General features: G+C 40.5%; 2 protein-coding genes across 3 annotated transcripts in view; one reads left to right on the top strand and one right to left on the bottom strand.

Annotated features, from left to right (window-relative positions):
- Nucleotides 1-14,960, top strand: part of OSBPL10 (oxysterol binding protein like 10) — a 111,900-nt gene extending 96,940 nt beyond the window's left edge. For both annotated transcript variants that reach the window (XM_066571535.1, XM_066571542.1), the window contains exons 8-12: nucleotides 10-493; nucleotides 8,890-9,076; nucleotides 10,520-10,702; nucleotides 12,503-12,656; nucleotides 13,366-14,960. In XM_066571535.1, the coding sequence (XP_066427632.1) occupies nucleotides 10-493; nucleotides 8,890-9,076; nucleotides 10,520-10,702; nucleotides 12,503-12,656; nucleotides 13,366-13,410 (1,053 nt within the window). In that variant the 3' untranslated portion in view covers nucleotides 13,411-14,960. The remainder of the gene's footprint in view (nucleotides 1-9; nucleotides 494-8,889; nucleotides 9,077-10,519; nucleotides 10,703-12,502; nucleotides 12,657-13,365) is intronic.
- A 3,280-nt stretch (nucleotides 14,961-18,240) lies between these two features.
- STT3B (STT3 oligosaccharyltransferase complex catalytic subunit B) overlaps nucleotides 18,241-20,695 on the bottom strand; it is a 51,291-nt gene continuing 48,836 nt past the window's right edge. Inside the window, exon 16 of the mRNA XM_066555633.1 lies at nucleotides 18,241-19,904. Coding sequence (XP_066411730.1) covers nucleotides 19,824-19,904 — 81 coding nt within the window. The 3' untranslated portion in view covers nucleotides 18,241-19,823. The remainder of the gene's footprint in view (nucleotides 19,905-20,695) is intronic.

Below are 20,695 nucleotides of genomic sequence, written 5' to 3'. Positions count from 1 at the left end.
TGCATACAGGTAGTGCTTCCAACATTTATTTTGGAGAAAAGATCCCTGCTGGAGATGTATGCAAATTTCATGGCCCATCCAGACCTGTTTTTGTCAATTGCAGCTGGAGCCACTCCCGAGGAAAGAATTATCTGCTTTGTGGAGTATTATCTAACAGCTTTTCACGAAGGCCGAAAGGGAGCAGTTGCCAAGAAGCCCTATAACCCTATAATTGGTGAAACCTTTCACTGCTCGTGGGATGTGCCTAGAGATAAAGTGAAAGCATTCAGAACTAATGGTGCCTCCATGGTTTCTAAGGACTCAGCCAAGGAGCTTGGCCAGGACCAGTCCTCGTGCTACAAGCTGAGGTTTGTAGCTGAGCAAGTGTCTCATCATCCACCAGTATCTTGCTTTTACTGTGAGTGCAAAGAGAAGAAAATGTGTGTGAACGCTCACATATGGACCAAAAGCAAGTTCATGGGCATGTCAATAGGTGTTTCTATGGTAGGTGAAGGTAAGAAATGTGCTTTTATTCTGCTTTTTTTTAGCTAATATTTCTGGGTGTCAACAGAAATCCAAATGTTTTCCTACTTGCTGTCCCTCTGACCTTTCATTTGAACCTTATGACTGTTTGCTTTTGTGAAGTTTGGAATTAAAACTGTAGGTTTCATATAACCTTTTGCTGTCCAGACAGAATGTGAAATGAACATTGCATATATAAATGTGTGCTTATATTGATGAGACTCTGTTAATTTATGTGGCCAGACTTCAGAAATAATTAAGTCATAATAGCAAATGACAAATTATGGCATATTCTGTGAGATCATTTTTGGTCACTTTCAAAGTAATATGGGATTTGGTGTTCATTATTGGAACAAAGCAATGAGAAGAAACTCATTTTTGCATAAACCTGACATTTGTTTTTCATAGTTTCTGCAAAGAATCATGATTTCTGTAGTGTTTGCAAAGTTAGTCTATTTACATAAGCTTTCTAGAAAGTCACATAGTAGAGGTGTGAATCCTGCTTTTCTATATCCTACACATGCAGTGTACATTGTGATAAATCACTGCCCAACTTGAGTTCAGAAATACAGGGAGTCATAACAAATCCTTAATGGATGATCTGAACTGATGCACACACTTGTACCAGTATTGTCACTGACTGTTAATGCATTGAGAGAAGTGTGTTTCTAAGCAATTTAGTCCTTTTGGCTGTTTGAGGGTAAGATGCTATGTATGGATTTTACTTAAATAGTTTTTGGACTGTAGTCTCAGAAGTATGAAGACAACTTGCTTCTTTTTGTCACCATTATGTTAAATACTGTGGTATTAATGGCGGTAAAAAAATGGAGTGGGAAATGCAGAAATGCAGTGGCTTGGCTTTGCTTATTAATAGCAACAAAATAACTATGGTGAAAAAATACAGATATATTCTGCTATTTCCACTATCTAAAACTAAAGACCAGTGGAAAGGACTACAGTTGCTCCTTCCCTGATGGCAATATATTCCCTTTTTTTAATAGAAGAGGCATGAAACCTCCTTACTACTGGTTTTGATACCCTTGTGATAAAAGTCTATGTTAGCGCATGTGTTTCCTTCTTCCCATGACTTAGGTATTTTGCTTTGAGTACAGAGTTAAGGAAGTTGGCAAGGGAGTGTCAGAACGGAAATTGGTCTGTCTGTCTGTCCCCTGCCCATACTACTGCCAGTCTGAGTCACTGGCTTAACATTCTGCATTTTTCTGGTACATGTTCGTTTCTAGTACTCTTTTGCTGAGTGAAGGAACTATTTAATGGAAATAAAATTAAACACAAAGTCACTTATGATTATGTAGGAGTAGGGAAATTTCTTTCTCTTGCTGCTAGCACACACAGTTCCCTGGGATTGGGGGTGTCTACTGTGGGGATTATTTAAGACTTCAAAGTCCTCATGTGTCCCAGTTTTGAGAGAGAAAGGGTCTAAGAATTAACTGCTTACTCACCCCAAGGATTGTTTAATGTGTGCTTGTGAGAATCAGTTCCTCCCTATGCTCTTTCTTTTTTTTTTTTTTTTGTGATCCTGGAGACATCCCAGGAGTGGAGGCGGGCTTTGGGGAACATCTGCAGTAGCAAACTCTTTTATTCCAAGGTTTGCTGCTGTCTCTGTGATGTGCATGCTGGGAGGAAATCTGGGTTCACCAGTTCATAGTTACTATTCATCTTTGTGTTCATGTAAGCAGTGCAAGAGCAGGGGCATTCACAGCCACAGCATTTCTGGGAAGTGATGGAGACACTTCAGTGCAGCCCAAGCATATCTGTTGCATGTTGAGAGCTGGCAATGGTCAGCAAGAACTTGTACCACTGAGGCTTTTCTGTCATCTGAAAACAGCAAGCCTAAGCCTGGCAGCCTCAGTTTAAAATGTGCAGTTCCTTCTCTTGAAACTGCACTTTCTTTAATTTTTTTTGTTTATTTATTTTAGGTCCAGGGAAATCTTCCTGATTAAGTTGGTGTGTGGATTTGTCAAGCTGTGCAAAAATTAGAATCTACTGGAGATGCTTCTTTCTTATGTGCTGCATAAGTATAAATTCTGTAGTAGATTGAGGTCAGTGTGAGTACCAGGGAATAGATTGCTGAACCAACAAAAAGGAGATGTTGGACTAAAAGTGTGGAAAATCTAAGGCTGTATTTTTGTGCCTAGGCAATGCAGGGCCTAATAATTTTAGTAATGTGAAATATAATTTCAAAATTTTTTCCTTCTGTTTAGGGACATATTAGAGTTGCAATATTTCATATGGGCTGAATTAGTCTAGCAAAGTTAGTGAGTTGGGGTGTGGAAAGGTGCTGATAGTCAGAAGGCATATGAAGCTACTTAAGATAGGTAGAAACTTAAAGTTAGCTCCTTGGAGAGAACTTCACACACCAAGGTTAGCTGGTAAGGTTGTAGAATCTTATTTTAATCTTTTAAAAGCAGATTGAGTTTCTGGGGAATGAAATATCACTGATCCTACTTTTGATGAGAGACAAAGTAACATCTCATGAATCCTCAAAATCTCTGGGTTTTGATTGTTGTGGGGTGTTTTTGCTACTGTGCATTGGATGACCAAACTAATCATGTGTTATTGTTGGGATTTTTTCTTGTCTCTTTCTCCTTTTTTTGTCCTAAATTCCCCCTCATTATTAACATGCAGCACTTTTTTTTGCCTGTTGCTGGAGTTAAATTACATACATGTGTGGGTCTTTCACTCTTTGTAAGAGGAGAAAGGATTTTAGATGTGGCATCATGTTACTTAAAATACAGTTTCCTCGATGCCTCTAAAGTACCTGTGTCTGTTTTGAGACTTGGGTTAAATAATTCTGCTGTTGGTTCAATATTAGGTTCATTATACTACAGATTATATCAGTACTAATTGATATGGGAGAGGGGAAAAACATCCTTCCAGACAGAGTGCTAGAGAATTGTAATTAATGCTTTGGATAATTTACTGGTAGTGAGTGACCATCTTGTTCTAGTCAGATATGTATCAGAACAGTTCTGTCTGACCGGGCTGGCCAGAGAAGTTGTGGATTCTCTGTCCTTGGAGGTTTCCAAGGCCAGGTTGGATGGGGCTGTGAGCAACCTGGTCTGGTGGAAGGTGTCCCTGCCCACAGCAGAGGGTTTGGAACAAGAGGATTTTTAAGGTCCCTTTCAACCCAGGCCATTCTATGATTCTGTGACAATGACCAGAAACTTCATTGTAGCCTGATGTTGAACACAAGCAACTGAGGTGTGTTTTGAACATTCCAATGTGTCCCTCCAACAGTTCAGTGGAGCTTTTTCTACTGCAGTTGGCTATTTGCAGAAATAAAGTAGTACTGAATTTTTGGACCTATAGTGTGTGTAAAGAATATGGTAATGGTAATGTGTCTGTGGAGGCTTTGAATCATATTTTTATAGCAAGTCCTTGGATGTATAGAGCATATTGCTTTTAATGCTTTTTGTTAGAAGCTGACATAGGATGTCATGGAAGTACAAAGATTTATAAAGGAATTTAAAGAATTAGGGGATTTAAAGATGGTATGGTCTTGGCACACAAAGGCTACAGCTCAGTATCTCAGTGGTGTGATTTTTTGTGTGTGTCACACCTCAAAGTGACTAAGATTTTTTTTTTCTGTCTGTGATTTTTGTTTGTTGATTCAAAGTAAGTATCAGTTGCAGAGATGCAGAACAATTGGGAGAGCACTGCTGGAAATCCATGTGGGGAGCTGTTTTATATGCTAGCCTTTCTTCATCTCTGGTTATGAGTGCTCTAAATCTGGCTTGCTAATGAAGCCTTGCAACTTTTCTTTGCTGTATGACAAAACCCCCATTCTTCAGAGAAGTCAGCACCGAGTTTCCTCATGAGAAAGCCACCTGGAATAGAAAAGAGGGTATTTTGCATAGAAGAACTTAGGTTGCATGTGCAGTCCCTCATTCTGGTTAATGTTAATTATGTACTAATGAAAGAGTGAGGGAGGAGATGAGGCTGTAATGAACAGGGTCACATTAAGATTTAAATTAGCAAAGGATGAGTCAATATAAATATTTAATGGTTTTTACATGGTCCATAGAATCTTTAAAAGGATATTGGTTGTGGGGTAATGGTGCTGTGGTGAGCACACCTCAGTGTCAGCTGTGCCTGTTCCTTTTCTGCTCTTGGATTTTGGTTCAGAGCAGCAAAAGCCAACAAAAAGTGTCATCTTTGATTTATGGGTTAATTTTGCAGAGAGCATAAAGTACATTTAAATGGATTGCTCTGTATTGTCAAGTGGCTAGTTACATTTGATGTTTTCACTTCTGATATTTTAAATGTTTTAAAAAGTAGTGAGGTATAGGCTTCCAAAAATTATTTTTTCTCAAATGAAATCAACTTGAAAAGATCTGATAGGTGAGTAAAAGGTTCAATGCTCTTTCCAGGGTAAATTTAAAAGAAAGCAATGAATGTTTTTTCCTCTTTTTTTTCCTTCTGTTCAAATACATGTATGTGTATGTATTAATAGATGTACAGATCTATAATTTCTAGTACTGAGAAATGAGTGACTTAAAATTTATCAGTCCCAAAGCTTGATTGCTCCATGCAATTAGAGCTAACTAAGTATTTCCCTAAGTACTCATTTTTGCGTTAATATTTTTAGCCCAGTGTTTTTAGAACCATTTTGATACAGCATGGCACTCTTTACCTAATTTAGCAAATGGTTCCAGTCTTTGAAAAATGAGCATTGCTCAGCACAGCTGCCTGGAAGGTTTGAGACAATAAGAGCCCAGTTCTGGCTTTTCCTGTTTTCCTGTGGGGGTCTGGGCAGTTGGTGATGCACAACACCCGTGTGGGGCTCCTCCTACACATAACTTGCTCCTCTTTGTGTGTTATGAGAAACACAGGGTGAAGAGCTGCTTAAATTGGAAAGCTGCCCCAGACCCCTGGAGTCCCACGTGCCATTTGTTGTTCAGATTGATCTCCATGCAGGCAGTGGGAAGCATTAAATCCCACATGTCTCTTCTGCAGCTTATTGATCCAGAGCCTCCTCTGGGGTTTTTTGTCAATATGTGTTACTGGGAAATCAATTCACAAAGCTGCAGCATCAGTGAGGGACATGTAAGAGTCAAACTGGGAGAGTGATATGCCAGGCCATCGCTTCCTTTAATGCAGGCTGAGGGGTCATGGATAGGGGTGTGACTCTGAATACATTGCTGGAGTCAAAAGGAGGAGTAAATGGTGCTGAGGACATTTCAAGGGGGAATTTCAATATCCTGCAATGGTTTTTAACAAATTCAGCCTTCTCTGTAGCATTTTTTCCTAACAAACCAGATTACTAAATCCACTGTTCCTCCCAGAGTATTGGTCTGGTGTATTCTTCCTTGTGCAATTGTTGCCTATAAATACTTTAGATTTTTTTTTTAAAGGAATTGGAAGTTTTTGAAAGAACTCTTAGTTATGAGAGGAAAAAACTAAAAATGGGAGAATATTCTACAGCTTTACATGTGTATTTACTTATAGCCATTTTTGAACTAAACTTGAATCATCCCTTACAGCAGGGAAGCAAAAAAAGAAAAATGGCTTGTGTATTTTCCAGCAGTTGTTTTTAAAGATCAGTTGCAATGTAATGATTATGAACAGGTGTAAAAATGACACATTGTAAAGTAACTGATAGCTTTCAGTTAATTGGCTTTTGATGTCTCAAGATTGAGACTTTGCAGGGTGGGGAGTTACTTCAAATTGCGGTACCTGTTACAAATGTTGAATCTCAGTGTAATTTTTGGCTTCCTCTCCCCTAAGGGAGCACAAGTCTCTGTTCAATGTGGTGCTGCAGCCACAGTGTTTGTGGTGCTTCATTTAAACGAGGTTTTGCATGTGAGCTCGGTGAACAATGGAATGCAAAACAGTCAGGTTAATACTAAAAGTATTATCAAGTCATGGGTATTTCAGATCTGCCCTTTAATCTCTTTTAGACTGTAATTATAGAGCTGGAGTCACATTTCAAGTGAGATAGCACTTCATTAAAAAATGTATTTATTCAGGTGTTCAAGGAATTCAGAAAATATGCTACCGGGTGCTAAAAATACTGCCAAGAGAGCTGGGTTCAGTTTTTAATATCTAACCTGCTGTGGTGGTTAAATATTTACATTGAAGGTCACTGCTGCTGTTTGCTCTGCACTTTAAATGTGCTTGGCAGCACTGCAGCTCTGAGCCCCTCCCATCTGACTAGGGAGAAAAATCTCTTGATCCCATCAGAGGGACAGAGGCAAACCTATACTGACCCATAAAGAAATTTTGTTTATCATACCAGTTTCCTCTCACACGAGGAGCATCACATACAGTGGTGATCAGAGGAGGATGGGAGAGGTAGGGAGACTTTTTACAAGGGCATGTAGCTACAGGAAAATGGGGTAATGGCTTTAAAATGAGAATAGGTTTAGGTTAGATATTAGGAAAAAATTCTTTACTGTGTGGGTGTTGAGGTGCTGGAACAGGTTGCCCAAAGAAATTGTAGATGCCCCATCCCTGGAAGTGTTCAAGGCCAGGTTGAATGGGGCTCTGAGCAGCCTGGTCTGGTGGAAGGTGTCCCTGCCCATGGCAAGGGGGTTGAAACTCAATGATCTTTAAGGTCCCTTCCAACTCAGGCCATTCTATGATTCTACAATTGTTTTTTATTAACTTAATGCTATTGTAGCATCCATTTAATGAGTTTGATAGCCAGAGTAGTTTTTTGAGTATAAGTTATTTCTGGGTGCATGTCCAGGGTGAGTTGGGTAGTTCAGCCTCCCTGCAGTGTGTTCAGCTGGGATGTCTGTGCAGGTGTGAAGCTGAGGAAGCTGGAGGCAAAACGTGTCTGTGTGTTCTGGCTGTGTCCTCCTGGCCTTTCCCTGCTGCTGAGGGCTCAGCACGTGACACGAGGAACTTGTGGCTTGCCAAGCTGGAATGATTAAAGGTGCTTTTGAGACATGGCTTTTCTGTGTGCTTTTGCACTCCCAGCTCCTTGTGTCAGAGCTGCTGGAGGGGACGTGCTGGCTGTGTCACTGCTGGGAGGCTGAGGTTGCAGAGGTTCTGAGAACAACTGCATGAAACTGTTCTGGTTTGCAAATGTTTTCCTGTGCAATAGTTCAGAAGGCAGAAGTGACAAATTGCAGAGTTTCCTGTACCTGTATTTAGTTTTGTTAGCTGGAGCCTATATTCAAGATCAGGGCTCTCTTAGAGCTCTGTGCTTTTAATTTTGACTGTGTTTTAATTTAAGTTTGTATTTCTATGCAGTGTTAAAGGCATATTTTCATATTGGCAGCAGTAGTGTCATGTTCCTATTTAATGCTTTTTCTTCATTAAATGTGAGATCACTTTGAAAAAGTAGTGTCAGTTTTCCCTTAAACAGATAGATTAATCAATACCACTAACGGTGTGTTCTTCCCCTGCCTGCCCCAGGGTGAAGGCAAATGGGCTCAAGCTTATCTTGCTACTAAACCAATACTATTACTGTGTCAAAATATCTTTCCTTTCTTTTTTTTTCCAAATATTTCTGGGTTGTGAGTTCTTCCTGTAATAGGTTATTTTCAGTCCCCGTTGTGAAAAAATATTTTCAAAGCTGTCATTTTTGCCTTTAGGCAGTTAGTAAATGGGACACAAAAGACTGTAAAACTCTAGTAAAAAATACACTGCAGACATTTGGCATGATCTAATTCTGCGTGCAAGGTTTATGGTGCTCTTTTCCTGGTCTTATGTCCTGTTATCCTGAAGACCAAACTACAGTTTTTATGGAGATAGAGTTGTATCCTTAGCCCCAGGGGAAGCTGCAAAGGTCTGATCAGGAAAGCAACTTTCTTTGTGCAACTTCCAAGTAATGTTGAAAAACGGCTGTTGTCGTGTGTTGTTTTTAGTTACAGCCTCATGGTGCTGAGGGTGGAGGAACCTTTACAGAAAGAGATGGAATTACCAGTAATTTTCACTGCCTGGTAGGGACATTGGACTTGGTGCTGATAGAGCAGTGGCCCTGCTGGGCACCTCTTGGATTATGCAAGATTTTTTCGAAGCCAGTGTGAGAAACCAGCCATTTGGAAATTAAAGAGCAAAGTTAATAGGAAATTGACAGAGCATCTGAATTTTCAGTAAGGTTTTTTAGGTGTATATTCTATGTTTATCCAGCTTTTAACACTAATGCAAAGTAAAGAATCCAGTCAGATTTTCTGAAAATTTGTTTGGTAGCAATCAATATGTCAGGGTGCACAGTCAAATGGGATGCTTTTGAAAATGCTTATTGGAAGAAACTTGTTCTAGAAAGCAGAGTTTCTTAGCAGACAGTGCTCTCCTTCAAGGAGGGCTGCACATGCTCTCTGTGGATGTCCATTTTGATGGTGCTTAATTGGTCAGTGACCATCAGGTCTTATCACAGAACCTTTTATCACCTCACTTTCTCCTCTTCCTGCACAGGTGTCCTTCACTTGCTGGAACATGAAGAGGAGTATGTCTTCACCCTGCCCAGTGCCTACGCTCGCTCAATCCTTACCATCCCCTGGGTGGAGCTTGGAGGGAAAGTCAACATCAGTTGTGCCAGAACGGGCTATTCTGCCACGGTCACGTTCCACACCAAGCCCTTCTATGGAGGGAAGGTCCACAGGTACAGCAATTACTGCCTTACTCTTGTTTACCTGCTGCTGCATTTCAGGGGAAGGGCTCTGGGGCATCTGTTCAGTTCTTCTGTTGCAGTATTTTATAGACAGATAGCTGAAGTTCTTTTCCTATTAGTGCTGGAGATGACTTAAAGCTCTAGGGCAGTTTATTGTAGCAATACATATGATGTTGTTTAACTGAATTGGATGTATTTCTCTCATTAAGATAAAGAGAATGTATCTCTCCAGGCTTTGTTGCTTGTAAAAGTTGCTGTAAGTGTAGGATCAGAAAAATATACGTGGAAAAGGCAATATTTCTGTTACCCCAGCTGCTGCTTCTGTGTGAGTCTTGTAGATGAACTGGTGTTCCAGGTGGAGCTCCTGAAAAGAGGAGAGAAGCAAAAGTGTCACTGCCCATGTGGTACCTCCCTAATGGGGACTCCCATCTCTGCACTGAAATTCCAGATGGTGAAAATGTTGTTTACCTTCTTTGGTTCCCCTTTACTAATGGTGCAAATAGGCACTGTGCAGGACAGCCTCCTGTCTTGCTTCTATGCTCAGGGTATGTCCCAGTCATTAACATTGGATCCTTTTCTTGCTCTGCTGTGGACTGTTGCAGTGTCCAGAGGAGACTGTGCTTTGCATGGTTGCCTCTGTTTTGTTTCAGATGGTGTAAGTATTCTTCCATATGTGTGTGTGTCAACCATTTCAATGTTGTGTTCAGGTAAATGTCCACATGAGGCTGTTTTGACAGGGCTTTTCTTTACAAGTTTTAGATTAATAATTGGTGCCATCAGGGTGAGTAAAATTTTGGGGAAGTTGTGCTGTATTACTTTAGTAATTAAAAAATTGAGTTTACACATTACTTTACATGGCTTTCTAAAGCACATGTGTGCATGCTCATGGGCACATTCACAAAACTTCTCCCTGCATTTCAGTTTTCTAGTACTACCTGTCTATTTTGCTCACTCTCAGACCAGTTCTTTGACTGGTGAGGTGGCTTTAATCATTGCTTCTCAGCAGCTGAGAAGTGAACTTGCAGAGCTAAAGAAAGAAAACAAAGATACCCAAAGTTTTTGACGTGGGTCTCTGAGCAGCATTATGTTCAGGCATGAAAGTATCATGTATTGAAAATGTCACATGAATGTCAGGGATTGTTTTTCAGGCTGCTGAGGTAACCATTTGGTCTGGGCTTGAGCCAGGTATCACAGTTTTAAGTTGGATTACTACTGTATTTAGTGAGAATGTCATCCCCAAGTTGTTGCTGTGTTAGAAGAGCTTTCCTGGGATGAGTCTTTCTTTTTTGGAGGCAGCATCACTACTTTGCTTGAATAATTGATTTGTGGAGGTAGAAAGCTGCTTGCACCTTTAGCAAGGTGGTGCTTTCGTGTGCTGATAGTAAATGGTACCAGTTATGTCTGTGGTCTGTTTTTCCTTCCCCCTTGAATCAGAGTTACGGCCGAGGTGAAGCACAATCCGACGAACACCATTGTGTGCAAGGCACAGGGAGAATGGAACGGCACCCTGGAATTCACTTACAGCAATGGAGACACCAAAGTGATTGACACCACCAAACTGCCTGTTATCAGGAAAAAGATCAGGCCCATAGCAAACCAAGGGCCACTGGAGTCGAGGTAAGGGCAGAGGCTTTGCAGTGCTGTCCTGAACTTTGGGTGGAAACAGAGCAGGGAAGCCAACTGCAGCTCTGAGTGCTGTGGTTCAAAAATTCCTTGCTTCCCACAGCACAGAAATCTGGGCACAGAGAGCTGAGTGAGGCTGTGTATTGGTTCCTTGGAGCATATATTACACTGTAGTGACGAGTACATCAATTTTGTAGATGGGGGAAAGGCCTGTATTTGTTTTAATGAGCATCTGGAAAATGGTAATGCAGTGTTTTCACCTGCTTCTTGGAGTGATTGCGACATGGTAGGCAAATCAGCTTGTTGCAAGCAATTCAAACTGGTATATATATTATATGTTGCATATCATTGAAACTGCTTCATGTTTTACATATTTTAGAATATGTATTTGTATAAACGTATCTAAAATGTGAGGCAATATGAGATATAAAGACACACTTACAGGTGGTTTTGAGCCTCTTGGCACCTACATCATGTGCCTAACTCGGACTAGGTACATTAGAAAAACCTGATCTGTATTCACTGTCAATAACTGTTCATGTTTATCTTCAGAAAAATCAATACCTTAATTGAATTTAGGAACATTTTATTGAAGGATTTAAAAATATGAGTTAAACTATATTTTATTATCTGTAAAGGTCTTTTTATTTTACAAAGGTGTCTTGAGTCATTGTGCAGGCTCAGATACAATTTGTCTACTTTCTAGACCACTTGCTTATCCACAAACTCATTTTTCCCCTGTAGTGTGGAACATACAGATTGTAGTAAATAAGGAAACCAGTAGCTTTTCAGTGTATTTATTGTGTTTTTTAGATACTAGTCAGCAAATTGCATCCATCCAGTGGCTCTGCAGGATCTGCAGTTTATCACATTGTGAACACAATCTCATTTAAACAGCCCTGGACATACGTGAAAGCTATGGCTGGTTTCAGACAGAGCAGTTTGGATTAGATATTAGGAAGAAGTTCTTTAGTGTGAGGGTGGTGGTGATGCCCTGGCACAGGTTGCCCAGAAGGTGTGGATGCCCCATCCCTGGCAGTGTTCAAGGCCAGGTTGGATGGGGCTCTGAGCAGAGTGATCTAGTGGGAGATGTCCCTCCCCATGGCAGGCGGGGAGGAACTAGAGGATCTTTAAGGTCTCTTCCAACCCAAACCGTTCTATGAGGATTTTTCTCAGTGCTTTTCTGGGCAAAGATTCTGCTAGGCTGATATAAGGCACTGTATCTGAGCATGATCAACTATGTGAGAAATGTGTAGCTCTGTGCTGGTAAATATTGTAACTGGGAATACAGAACACCGACCTAGAGCGGCTCCCTAGAATCAGTTCCTCTGCTAGTGACCTTGTTGGACCAGTCAGTGTCCCAGTTCAGTGCACTCTTGGGTTTTGCCTGACACTTCCTTATAATTCAAAAATTTACCTGCAAAAAAACGCAGAATGAAACTCCTGTTATTTGGAGGGTGGAGGACCATCAGTAAGGAATGTGAACTGGAAATGGTAGAAGTAAATCCACCTGCTTTGAGAAAAAAGCTCAGGTGGTGAACAGAACATAAACAGTTTACTGAGAAAGTTGCACTGCAAAATACTGGGTGAATCTGAAAATCTGAGTGAATCTGAGAATTTGGTCCACAAATGTGATGAATATCCTAGGAGAGTGATGGTTCCCAAGCTGTGGGACTTGGAAATGTCCGGCATGGATATTGTGGCCTCAGCCTGCTGCCCAGCAGTGTGGTGTCCAGCAGCAGGGGCTGTGGCAGAGCTGTTGTCACCCTCCCCTGTGCTCTTGTCCCTGGGCAGGCGCCTGTGGCAGCACGTCACCAGCTCCCTGAAGGAGGGGAACATCGATGCCGCCACGGAGCACAAGCACCGCCTGGAAGAGAGGCAGCGAGCAGAGGAGAGGCAGCGGGCGGCGCTCACAACTCCCTGGAAACCCAAATACTTTGCCAAAGAGGTACTTGGAGTCTCTTGGTTTAGAGACCTTTTAGCAAGTTCCTGCACAGGGGACAAGTGAATGTCTGTGGATTTTGTCATGGGCTGGTGTTGTTATGTACCACTGATTGCTTAAATGTTCTTTTTGACAGTCTGGCTCTTGAATGAGAGCAGTGGGCTTTTCCATCTCTATGTTGTGGACTTGTTCACCTTAGTTAGATTGATTTTGATCTGGATTTTTGGTGCCTAATGTTAGGCACATAAAGTGATGTGTTTTTCTTTAAAATCCAGCCCTTACTTCTCAAATTCTGCATACTCACTTCCCCCATAATCTTAGCATACTAAAATGAGCACAATGTAGGGAGATTTATCCAGTGTAAGTAAGCATTGACATCCTAAACACAGTCTTGGGTTTCATCTGTATGAAAGGAAATGAATTTTAACAAGTTCATCTTTCCCCTTTCTTGGAGGAAAGGTGGAGGGAAAATGAGACTGACTGTGGGAATTGTTCCATTAGCTGCTATTTAAATCAGCATCTCTTCTCATTGCATCTCTTCCCCCTCCTTGTAATTTTTTCCCTCCCACCCACATTACTTGTCAATTCTTTAAACACAGAATTTTCAGGTGATAGGGATGGCTTCTTGTTTGGTCTTATTTTAGCTTTTGTGTGGACATACACGGATCTGGTATTTATAAATCTTGTTTGTAAACTCTGCTTAATTTTCTTACAGGGCGATGGTTGGCTGTACATGAATCCTCTCTGGAAGACCCATTGACAGGAGAGAGCAGTTGCCTCCTAACTTTACCTGAAAGGCATTAAAATGATACAGTATGTAACTTCAGGATGTCCTTGGATAGGTCCTGTTCCCAGAAGATCCCCATGGGAAGCTATGTACTGTGAATGATACATCTCACAATAAGCACGAGCTCGGGTTTATTCAGGAGCCATTTTGTGTGTGCAGATCCACAGGCACACAGGCACAGGTCCCTAAGTACCACGGTGTGCATGTGTTGTGTGTGTTATTTACACTACATGTAAACAGTACCAACACCAACAGCAACTCAAAGACCTTTTCCTCCAAGTGTTAGGGCACAGAACCCTGGCTGGACTCGGCCAGGGTTCCCTGAGTTGTGTGCTTGCAGGATCAGGCCCTGTGCTAGTATTTAAGAAAATACTTTTTTATTAGTACTGGTTAAGGTTTTTCTATTTTTCACTTTTGCCAAAAATGTTTTGCACTTAAAACGTGACGTGTCTGTTAATGGCAGTCGATCTGTCTGAACAGTCAGCGAGTAACTCACTCGGATGTAAGAATGATCCACTGGCCGTGCTCGCTTCGCTCTGGGTTGCCCAGGTCAGGGCGTGTTTCCTGTCACTGATGAGTGTGAATTTCCTGCCACCCTCTAAGAAGTAGCAATACCTTCTCCAGAACGTTGTTCTTCACACTAACCTGTCGTGTCCTCGCTGCTTTGTCTGTTCATGCTCCAGCTGTTCAGTCCATCTCTGGTCACCACCCCTGAGCCAGCTGCTCTGGTAACTTTGATCTTGCTGTGTAATGTTCTCTGGCTGCTGGCATGCCAGCACTTCTGGCTTACATGTTCCACTAAATGGGATTGCTTCTGATAAAACATCTGGATGAGTAGAGGTGATGTAACTAGCCTTCCCAGAAAAATGATTCCCTGATGTAAAAGTAACAATTTAGTAAATTATTCCACCGGGATAATAACTTTATGAATGAAACAAATGAAATGGGATACAATTTGTTTTGTAGTGTTAAAAAGAAAAATCAAAGAAAATCCTGTCACTTGATCTTGCTTTGTAAGGTACCCACTGTGACACGGACAAAGTGGATTCTAGAAGTGTGTTAAGGCTTTGTCGCTTTTTAGGTTTTTATTTGTTGGAAATGAAGATGTTTTTGAGAGAGGTGGCAGCAAAAGGCACATGTAAAATGTGCTCAGTGCTCCTTTCCACAGTGCCCCTTAACAAAACCACTGTATTTCTAACACACAGTAGCATGGATGCCCATCTGTAGAGCTGAGTAATTTTGTGCCTTCCGTCTGCTCTGTTCATACACTGACTTATGCTTATACTGCAGAGATATTCAGGTCACAGCACTGCTCACATCTGTCCTTGTGCATCCTGCATTTTGTGTTTTTGGTAGATGTTAAAATCTCTTGAGCAGTTCAGAAGGCTGAGTGGAGGAGGTGTGTGCACAAGGAAACATTCCATTAGTTGTTCCTTTGGATTTGAACTTCAGATCTCTATTTAATTTTAATGAAGGTGTGGCTACTTTTCCTCCTAAATCTATTTAGTCCTCTTGTCTGTCTTTTTTTTTTTTTTTTTTTTTGCACATTAGTAAGATTTGTGTTCTAAATGATTTAAATCCTATTTTTAAAAAAAAAGTGGATTGTATGAGCTTGGTTTTGTAACTGACACTTTTTTTTAAGAGGAAAAAAAAATCTTATTTTTTAGGAACAGTTGATGTAACAGTTTTCTGTAACAAAACCAAAATGATGCTGTTGCAGTAATCACTGAACTGCTACTGAGTATCATCAGGAACACTTGTACTTTATCACCTGCAAGAATTCACTTTATAATGGATCCGCTCTTGTTCTAGAGATTAGTCTGATAAGTACCTAAGAGTATTGCTACAGTTTGTAGTATCATCACAAAGAACAATGGAAAAAGCAGAGTTAAACATGGAGCATCCTCCCAGAACTCTCTCACACACCAAAGAACAAGACACATACTCACTAAATAGCCATTGCAAACCTCTGTGTCTCAGGCATGCAGGCCTGGGCCCCTGAAGGAGTAGACCTCTTTCAGCTGGGATGGTGTGTCTGTCAAGGCTACAGAGATGCTGTAGCTGTTCTTTTGAGGAGAAATTTGAATAATTTTCTGCTTGTAATTTATTGAAGATTCTCTGTCTGCATGGTTGGTTGTTTCTGCATGCCGAGGACATTCCACTTGTGCTCTGGCCAATGTTTTGTTCTGTTCTGATGCTATGAAGAATCCCCTGATGCCATTATCACTGCTTCTTTCCCAAATTAACTTGGGAGACACGAACAGAAAAAGTCCTTTCAGAAAAGATCCCATCAGTGAGAGATTCCAGAACAAGATTCACAAGTGTCATGTTATTTTTCTGATAGTATGTGTTCAGTATATTTTGCAGGACTGAAACGTAAATATTCATAAGCCTTATTCTGTAGGTTGTTCCAGTAGCTGTCTTGGAATTGCAAGTAAATACTTTCCTTTTCAAGTAGCTGATGTACACTGAATTGTAATGTAAAAACTTCCATGTACTTCAATTTTTTTTTTGTGCACACCTGTAGAAAGCCTATGCAACCTTTTTCTTTCTTAAATTAGAAATGTTCAGAAAGAAAATTTATACCTTTATCATTTAAAAGATGCTCTGGCAGTCTCTTCTGATTTGCCTTCCTTTCATAATTTGTGAATTTAAAATGAGAATGCTCATGAATAAAAGATTTGTTTCATTTAGCAGTGGGCTGCCCTTTCTCTTTCCATGGAAGCCTTAGTTCAGTGGTGTCAGTCACTGACTGTCCAGGAGCTGTGTATGACACCAGAGCATGGTTCCCATGGAAGTGATTTGCTAGGTTAATCTGGGTTTGCTGTGAGGCTTTTCCACCCTTCTTATTCTCCCAGACACTCTGAAGGTAAGTTTTTTGGTTAAATTGGATAGCTCTGCCCAGGGAAAATGGGGCTGGGCAGCAACAACAGCTTTAGGAAAGGCTGGGGAACAACTGCTTCATTTTGGCAAGTAAAAAGGAAATAGGTAAAGGTGTACCCTTGCTTCTGAAAATCCCATTTCATTTAATCTTCATCACCAACAGGGATTCTTGATTAGAACCTCTTAAAACACAACTCTACATTATTACAGCATTGGGCACTTGTGTGAGGAGAAAAAATGTTCTAAAGGAATCACACAGATTGTGGTCAGCATTTTTCAAGTGTTAGATAATGCCCTTCTGGTTTTCTTTGAACATTCATCCACAGTGCTGGAAACAATCTTGCTGGAACACTTTGTTTTAATGCAAAACGGAAAAGAACGCTGCCTGTAAATAGGGCAGGAAACACTACCCAGCCCTGTTCCTTGCCTTCCGTGGCACTGCTTCAAGGCCCCATCTTGGAGCAGTTTATCCACTTGGGATAAAGATGTGAGGGCGTTTTAGTCACAGCCAAATACTCTTTTTTTCAGTTTTTACTCCTGATGAGACTGGTATGTACGAGGAGCTCTGTCAAAGCTTCAGCTGCTTATTCAAGAGTAAATCTATCAAGATATTTAATTAACAACTTTTCTCCTTGTTATGAAATTACTTCTGCAAGTCAAAGTATTTCTTCTGGGATTACCAACAGCACTGTCTGTCTCACTGCTCCCACCACTAATTATTAAGAGATACAGAACCTAGGCATTATTATTGAATTCTAGACACTTGCAGCTTTAGTTCCTTAGCAACTGCTGACGCGAGCCTGGCTCACGTGTCTTTTGTTGTGTTTGGTTTTATTGTTTTGGTGTTTTTTGGGTTTATTTTACTGTTTTGTGGCATTATGCTTCAAAATTTGACACAGTAGAACAACGAAAGGAAAAAGGATGGCTGGAGCTAAGGAAATAAACTAGTCTGGGAAGAGTGTGTGATGAAGAGGGAAGAGGCTGATAGTCTTTGCTGGTAGAAGCTCTGTGCAGTTCTCCCAAAGAGGCAGGAGTTAGTTCAGCTGTTTGATTCCAGGATCCAGCTGTAAACATACCCAGTGTGCAGATTCCTGAGGAACCAAGGAAGGTGAGACAGTGCCAGTTCTTCTTCGTAATGTTGCTTTTTCTAAGTGGATGCCTCAATGACTCCCAACTTTTTATTTAAGTTTAACTGCAGAACATTGGCAGAATACTTGAAGTCATGTTAGATTTAGGAAAAAAGTAAAGCTCAGGTAAGTAGGAGGCAACTTTAGGCCCAGGTTGGCTGGGATGCCTGCAGTTGGCTTATTTTTATTTCACATGCCTCAGATCCACTTGTTTCTGCTGTTAAAGAGAACACTGCTACCTAAGGCTGAAGACTGTCCAAATGTAAAGGTACGTGAAGAGGGGAGGGCAATCGTGTATTTCCTTTTTTAAAACAAGGCTGAGTTACTGCCAAGCCACAGACTGACTGACAGCCTCTGTCCTGCTGCCTTTTCAGGTGTTCTTCCAAATGTTAGATCCCTTATTTCTCACCCATGGTCAGGATGCAGAATGGCTTGGAAGCAGCACGACACTAGGAATCGTGCATCACATCATCACTCAGCCCTTCTGCTGGTGGGTGAGCAGCTGTAGCAGCTTGGGGAGCTCCAGATGCTGGAAGGAGTTGCTGCAATGTGTGGTTGGGAAGGCAGGCTGCTCTTCCCTGGAAATATGACAGCCAGCTTGATTTCATCACAGCAGAGGCCCTGGATTTGGCTTGGTTTAAGCTGGAGGGAGTTAAGAAGATGCTGTGGCTTCACTACAGCAGCTTGGTGAAGGCAGGAGATTTGCAATATGGAATTCCAGTGTCTTAATTTATGACTAGGACTACAAACAACATGTTACCAAGTTAATCACAACAAAACGGACACAACAGCCTTAACACAAAACTTGAATTAACTTTATTTTCCCCTACAGTTGACAACTGGTCTGCATTGAGCTTTAAAGCAACAAAATAAAATGAAATCTCCAAACGACAGGGGCCAGAAATCCAGATTTAATTACCTTTGTGAAAATGTTGCAGCTGTAATATTGGTCTGTATAAACCACTGAAGTCAAAAATGAGTTCATAAATCAAAAAAATATTCTACACCTTGGGAAAGAAGTCAGCAGTAACATTCTCACAGAACACTGTAAATTTACATTTTCTTCATGAAAGGTACATACTATTCTGCATTTTACATCAAGTTATTGATGCAAGATTTGTTTCTATAAAAAGTTACAACCTGTGGCAGGAAAACAAACTGCAAAAAAACCCTTTCCTTTTAATTAAAGAAAAATTTCAAGTCTGTATAAAGTTTCCTTATATCTGGAAAGTGAACACGTTCAGTCTCCGTTTATATTTTAGTGCATTTAATCTGACAGCTTTCACCACTTAAAAAAAACCCCAAACCGAACCAGTATAAAAGACAGACAAAGCAAATAGCACTAGAGCAGGAATTTCTTCAATTGATTTAAGCACTCCAAATAAAATGCAGAGAAACAGATTTCCAGAAAAACTTCCACCCTCACCAGAAAGGCAGTGAGGGTTTGCAAATCTGAAGAGGTTTGCAAATCTTCTACCTTTGATAGCCACAGAAAAGGGGTTTGTATACCTGTCAACCTTCTTTTCCCCAGTAACCAGGCTATACTTGTTTTACCAATGTAAACATTCACCTAAAATAGTTTAATTTGTGTTCTGAAGCACCAGCAGCTCCATGGTGCTCAGCTGTATGTCATTATAGCATTCATTACTGTCGTTTCAGATCTTTCAGGAGGTTACAAATTTAGCCCTTGTATCTACAGTGTGCAAGATTTGCCTTGTCTACCTTGTGAAATGACAGTGTAAGGCAGCAATACTGCAATCCCGTGTTGAACAAAAGCAGCTTGTCCAATTCATCTGTCCTGTCACCTCTTGTGAAAACTGCAGCTTTGCTTCTTACACTCCAGCTCAAAACCAGCCTGCAGCAAGAGTAAAAGGACATTGAAAGAAACCATTGAAAAATAATCGTGGGAGTAACTTGTTTTGAAAGTTGAATTTGAGAGAGCTCTGCCATCTCTTTCTTGTTGAAAAAGAGTCATTTTCAGATGTCACCATTCCAGTTTTCATACTGCTGCTATTCAGCTGAACAGTGTTCTCCAGAAAAGATTGACAAGTAATGCATGTGCCAAGGACCAAATTACAGGGTTCTTTGGTAAAGTCAGTCCAAATTTTCAACAGATTTGAAGGATAATATGTACCAATAAAAAAAATGCTGCTAGACTTGGATAGCAGCTCTGTCTTGCTTCACATTACAAATCTAAAACAGCTGTTCTCAATAAGCCAATATTTTTAATCAGACATTGCCTGAAAATTTTGTACAATAATCTGGACCAATGATGGTTCTGTACCCTCATGTTGCTGTGAAACATGATTTGAGCTAAAGGCAAAGACTGGTTATCTCAAGGACAACTGCTTCGTATTAGCAATCAGAACAGTGTGTTTAAACTGTCTTCCTGTTGGGTCTCTTGCCTTTCTTTAAAATTAGTTTATTCTTAATGTAGCCACGCTTCCTTTTGGAGGTCTAAAAAGAAAAACAGAACAACAGGTATTAGTTAATGATTTATCTTGACCGCGGTTTCATGTGCATTCAGTGCCTGAGCTTTAGATTGATTTTAAAGAGCTTGAATGCTAAACCCTCACCTAGGCATTATCCAGTTATTATTTTTAATGTGGGATTGTTAATTCCTGCCTAACAGTTGCTTTTGCACAAGATGTGCTTTTGTAACCCTGTCTACTAGATCTGTAGAATTCTTTTCAAAGCATGTGCTGAGGGAGAATTAATCATTAACCAACATGATAAAACTCTAATATGCCCATAGAGCAAAACATATTGATATAGATCTTAGTTTTGTTTGGAAACACCTTCTTGCATCTTTTGCACTATTTTATTTTCTTAAAAGTTAGGTAGAAGTATTTCCTCAAAGCAACATTTTTCAAAAGAAAAAAGCCTGAATAATCCCATTTTTGTCTTCTAAACTCCGCTGTTGGTCTGTAGGTTGCTTAGTTAGCACTTCCTGCACATTCCTTTATCAGCCTGTTTTAGATTCTTTTTTAGGTAGTAATGAGGGGGACCCATTAATATTGGTCAAAGGTAAAATTAACTTCAAATTTGTGTACATAGCTTGTGGCAGGTGCAACTGTACATTCAACACACCTGCCAGGAGGCAGCTCCCACCCTTGCTGCACTGTGCTGTGCTTACCAGCAGGGTCTATTATTATTTTAAAAAACTGCATTTAATCAACATGACACCACCAACATGATTATAATAAAGTGAAATAGATACAAACTAATATGTAATATTCAGGTACATA

Source organism: Molothrus aeneus, chromosome 1 (assembly GCF_037042795.1).
Source record: "Molothrus aeneus isolate 106 chromosome 1, BPBGC_Maene_1.0, whole genome shotgun sequence".
NCBI lineage: Eukaryota > Metazoa > Chordata > Aves > Passeriformes > Icteridae > Molothrus > Molothrus aeneus.
Note: the sequence above shows the minus strand (reverse complement) of the source record. Positions and strands in the feature narration are given on the sequence as shown.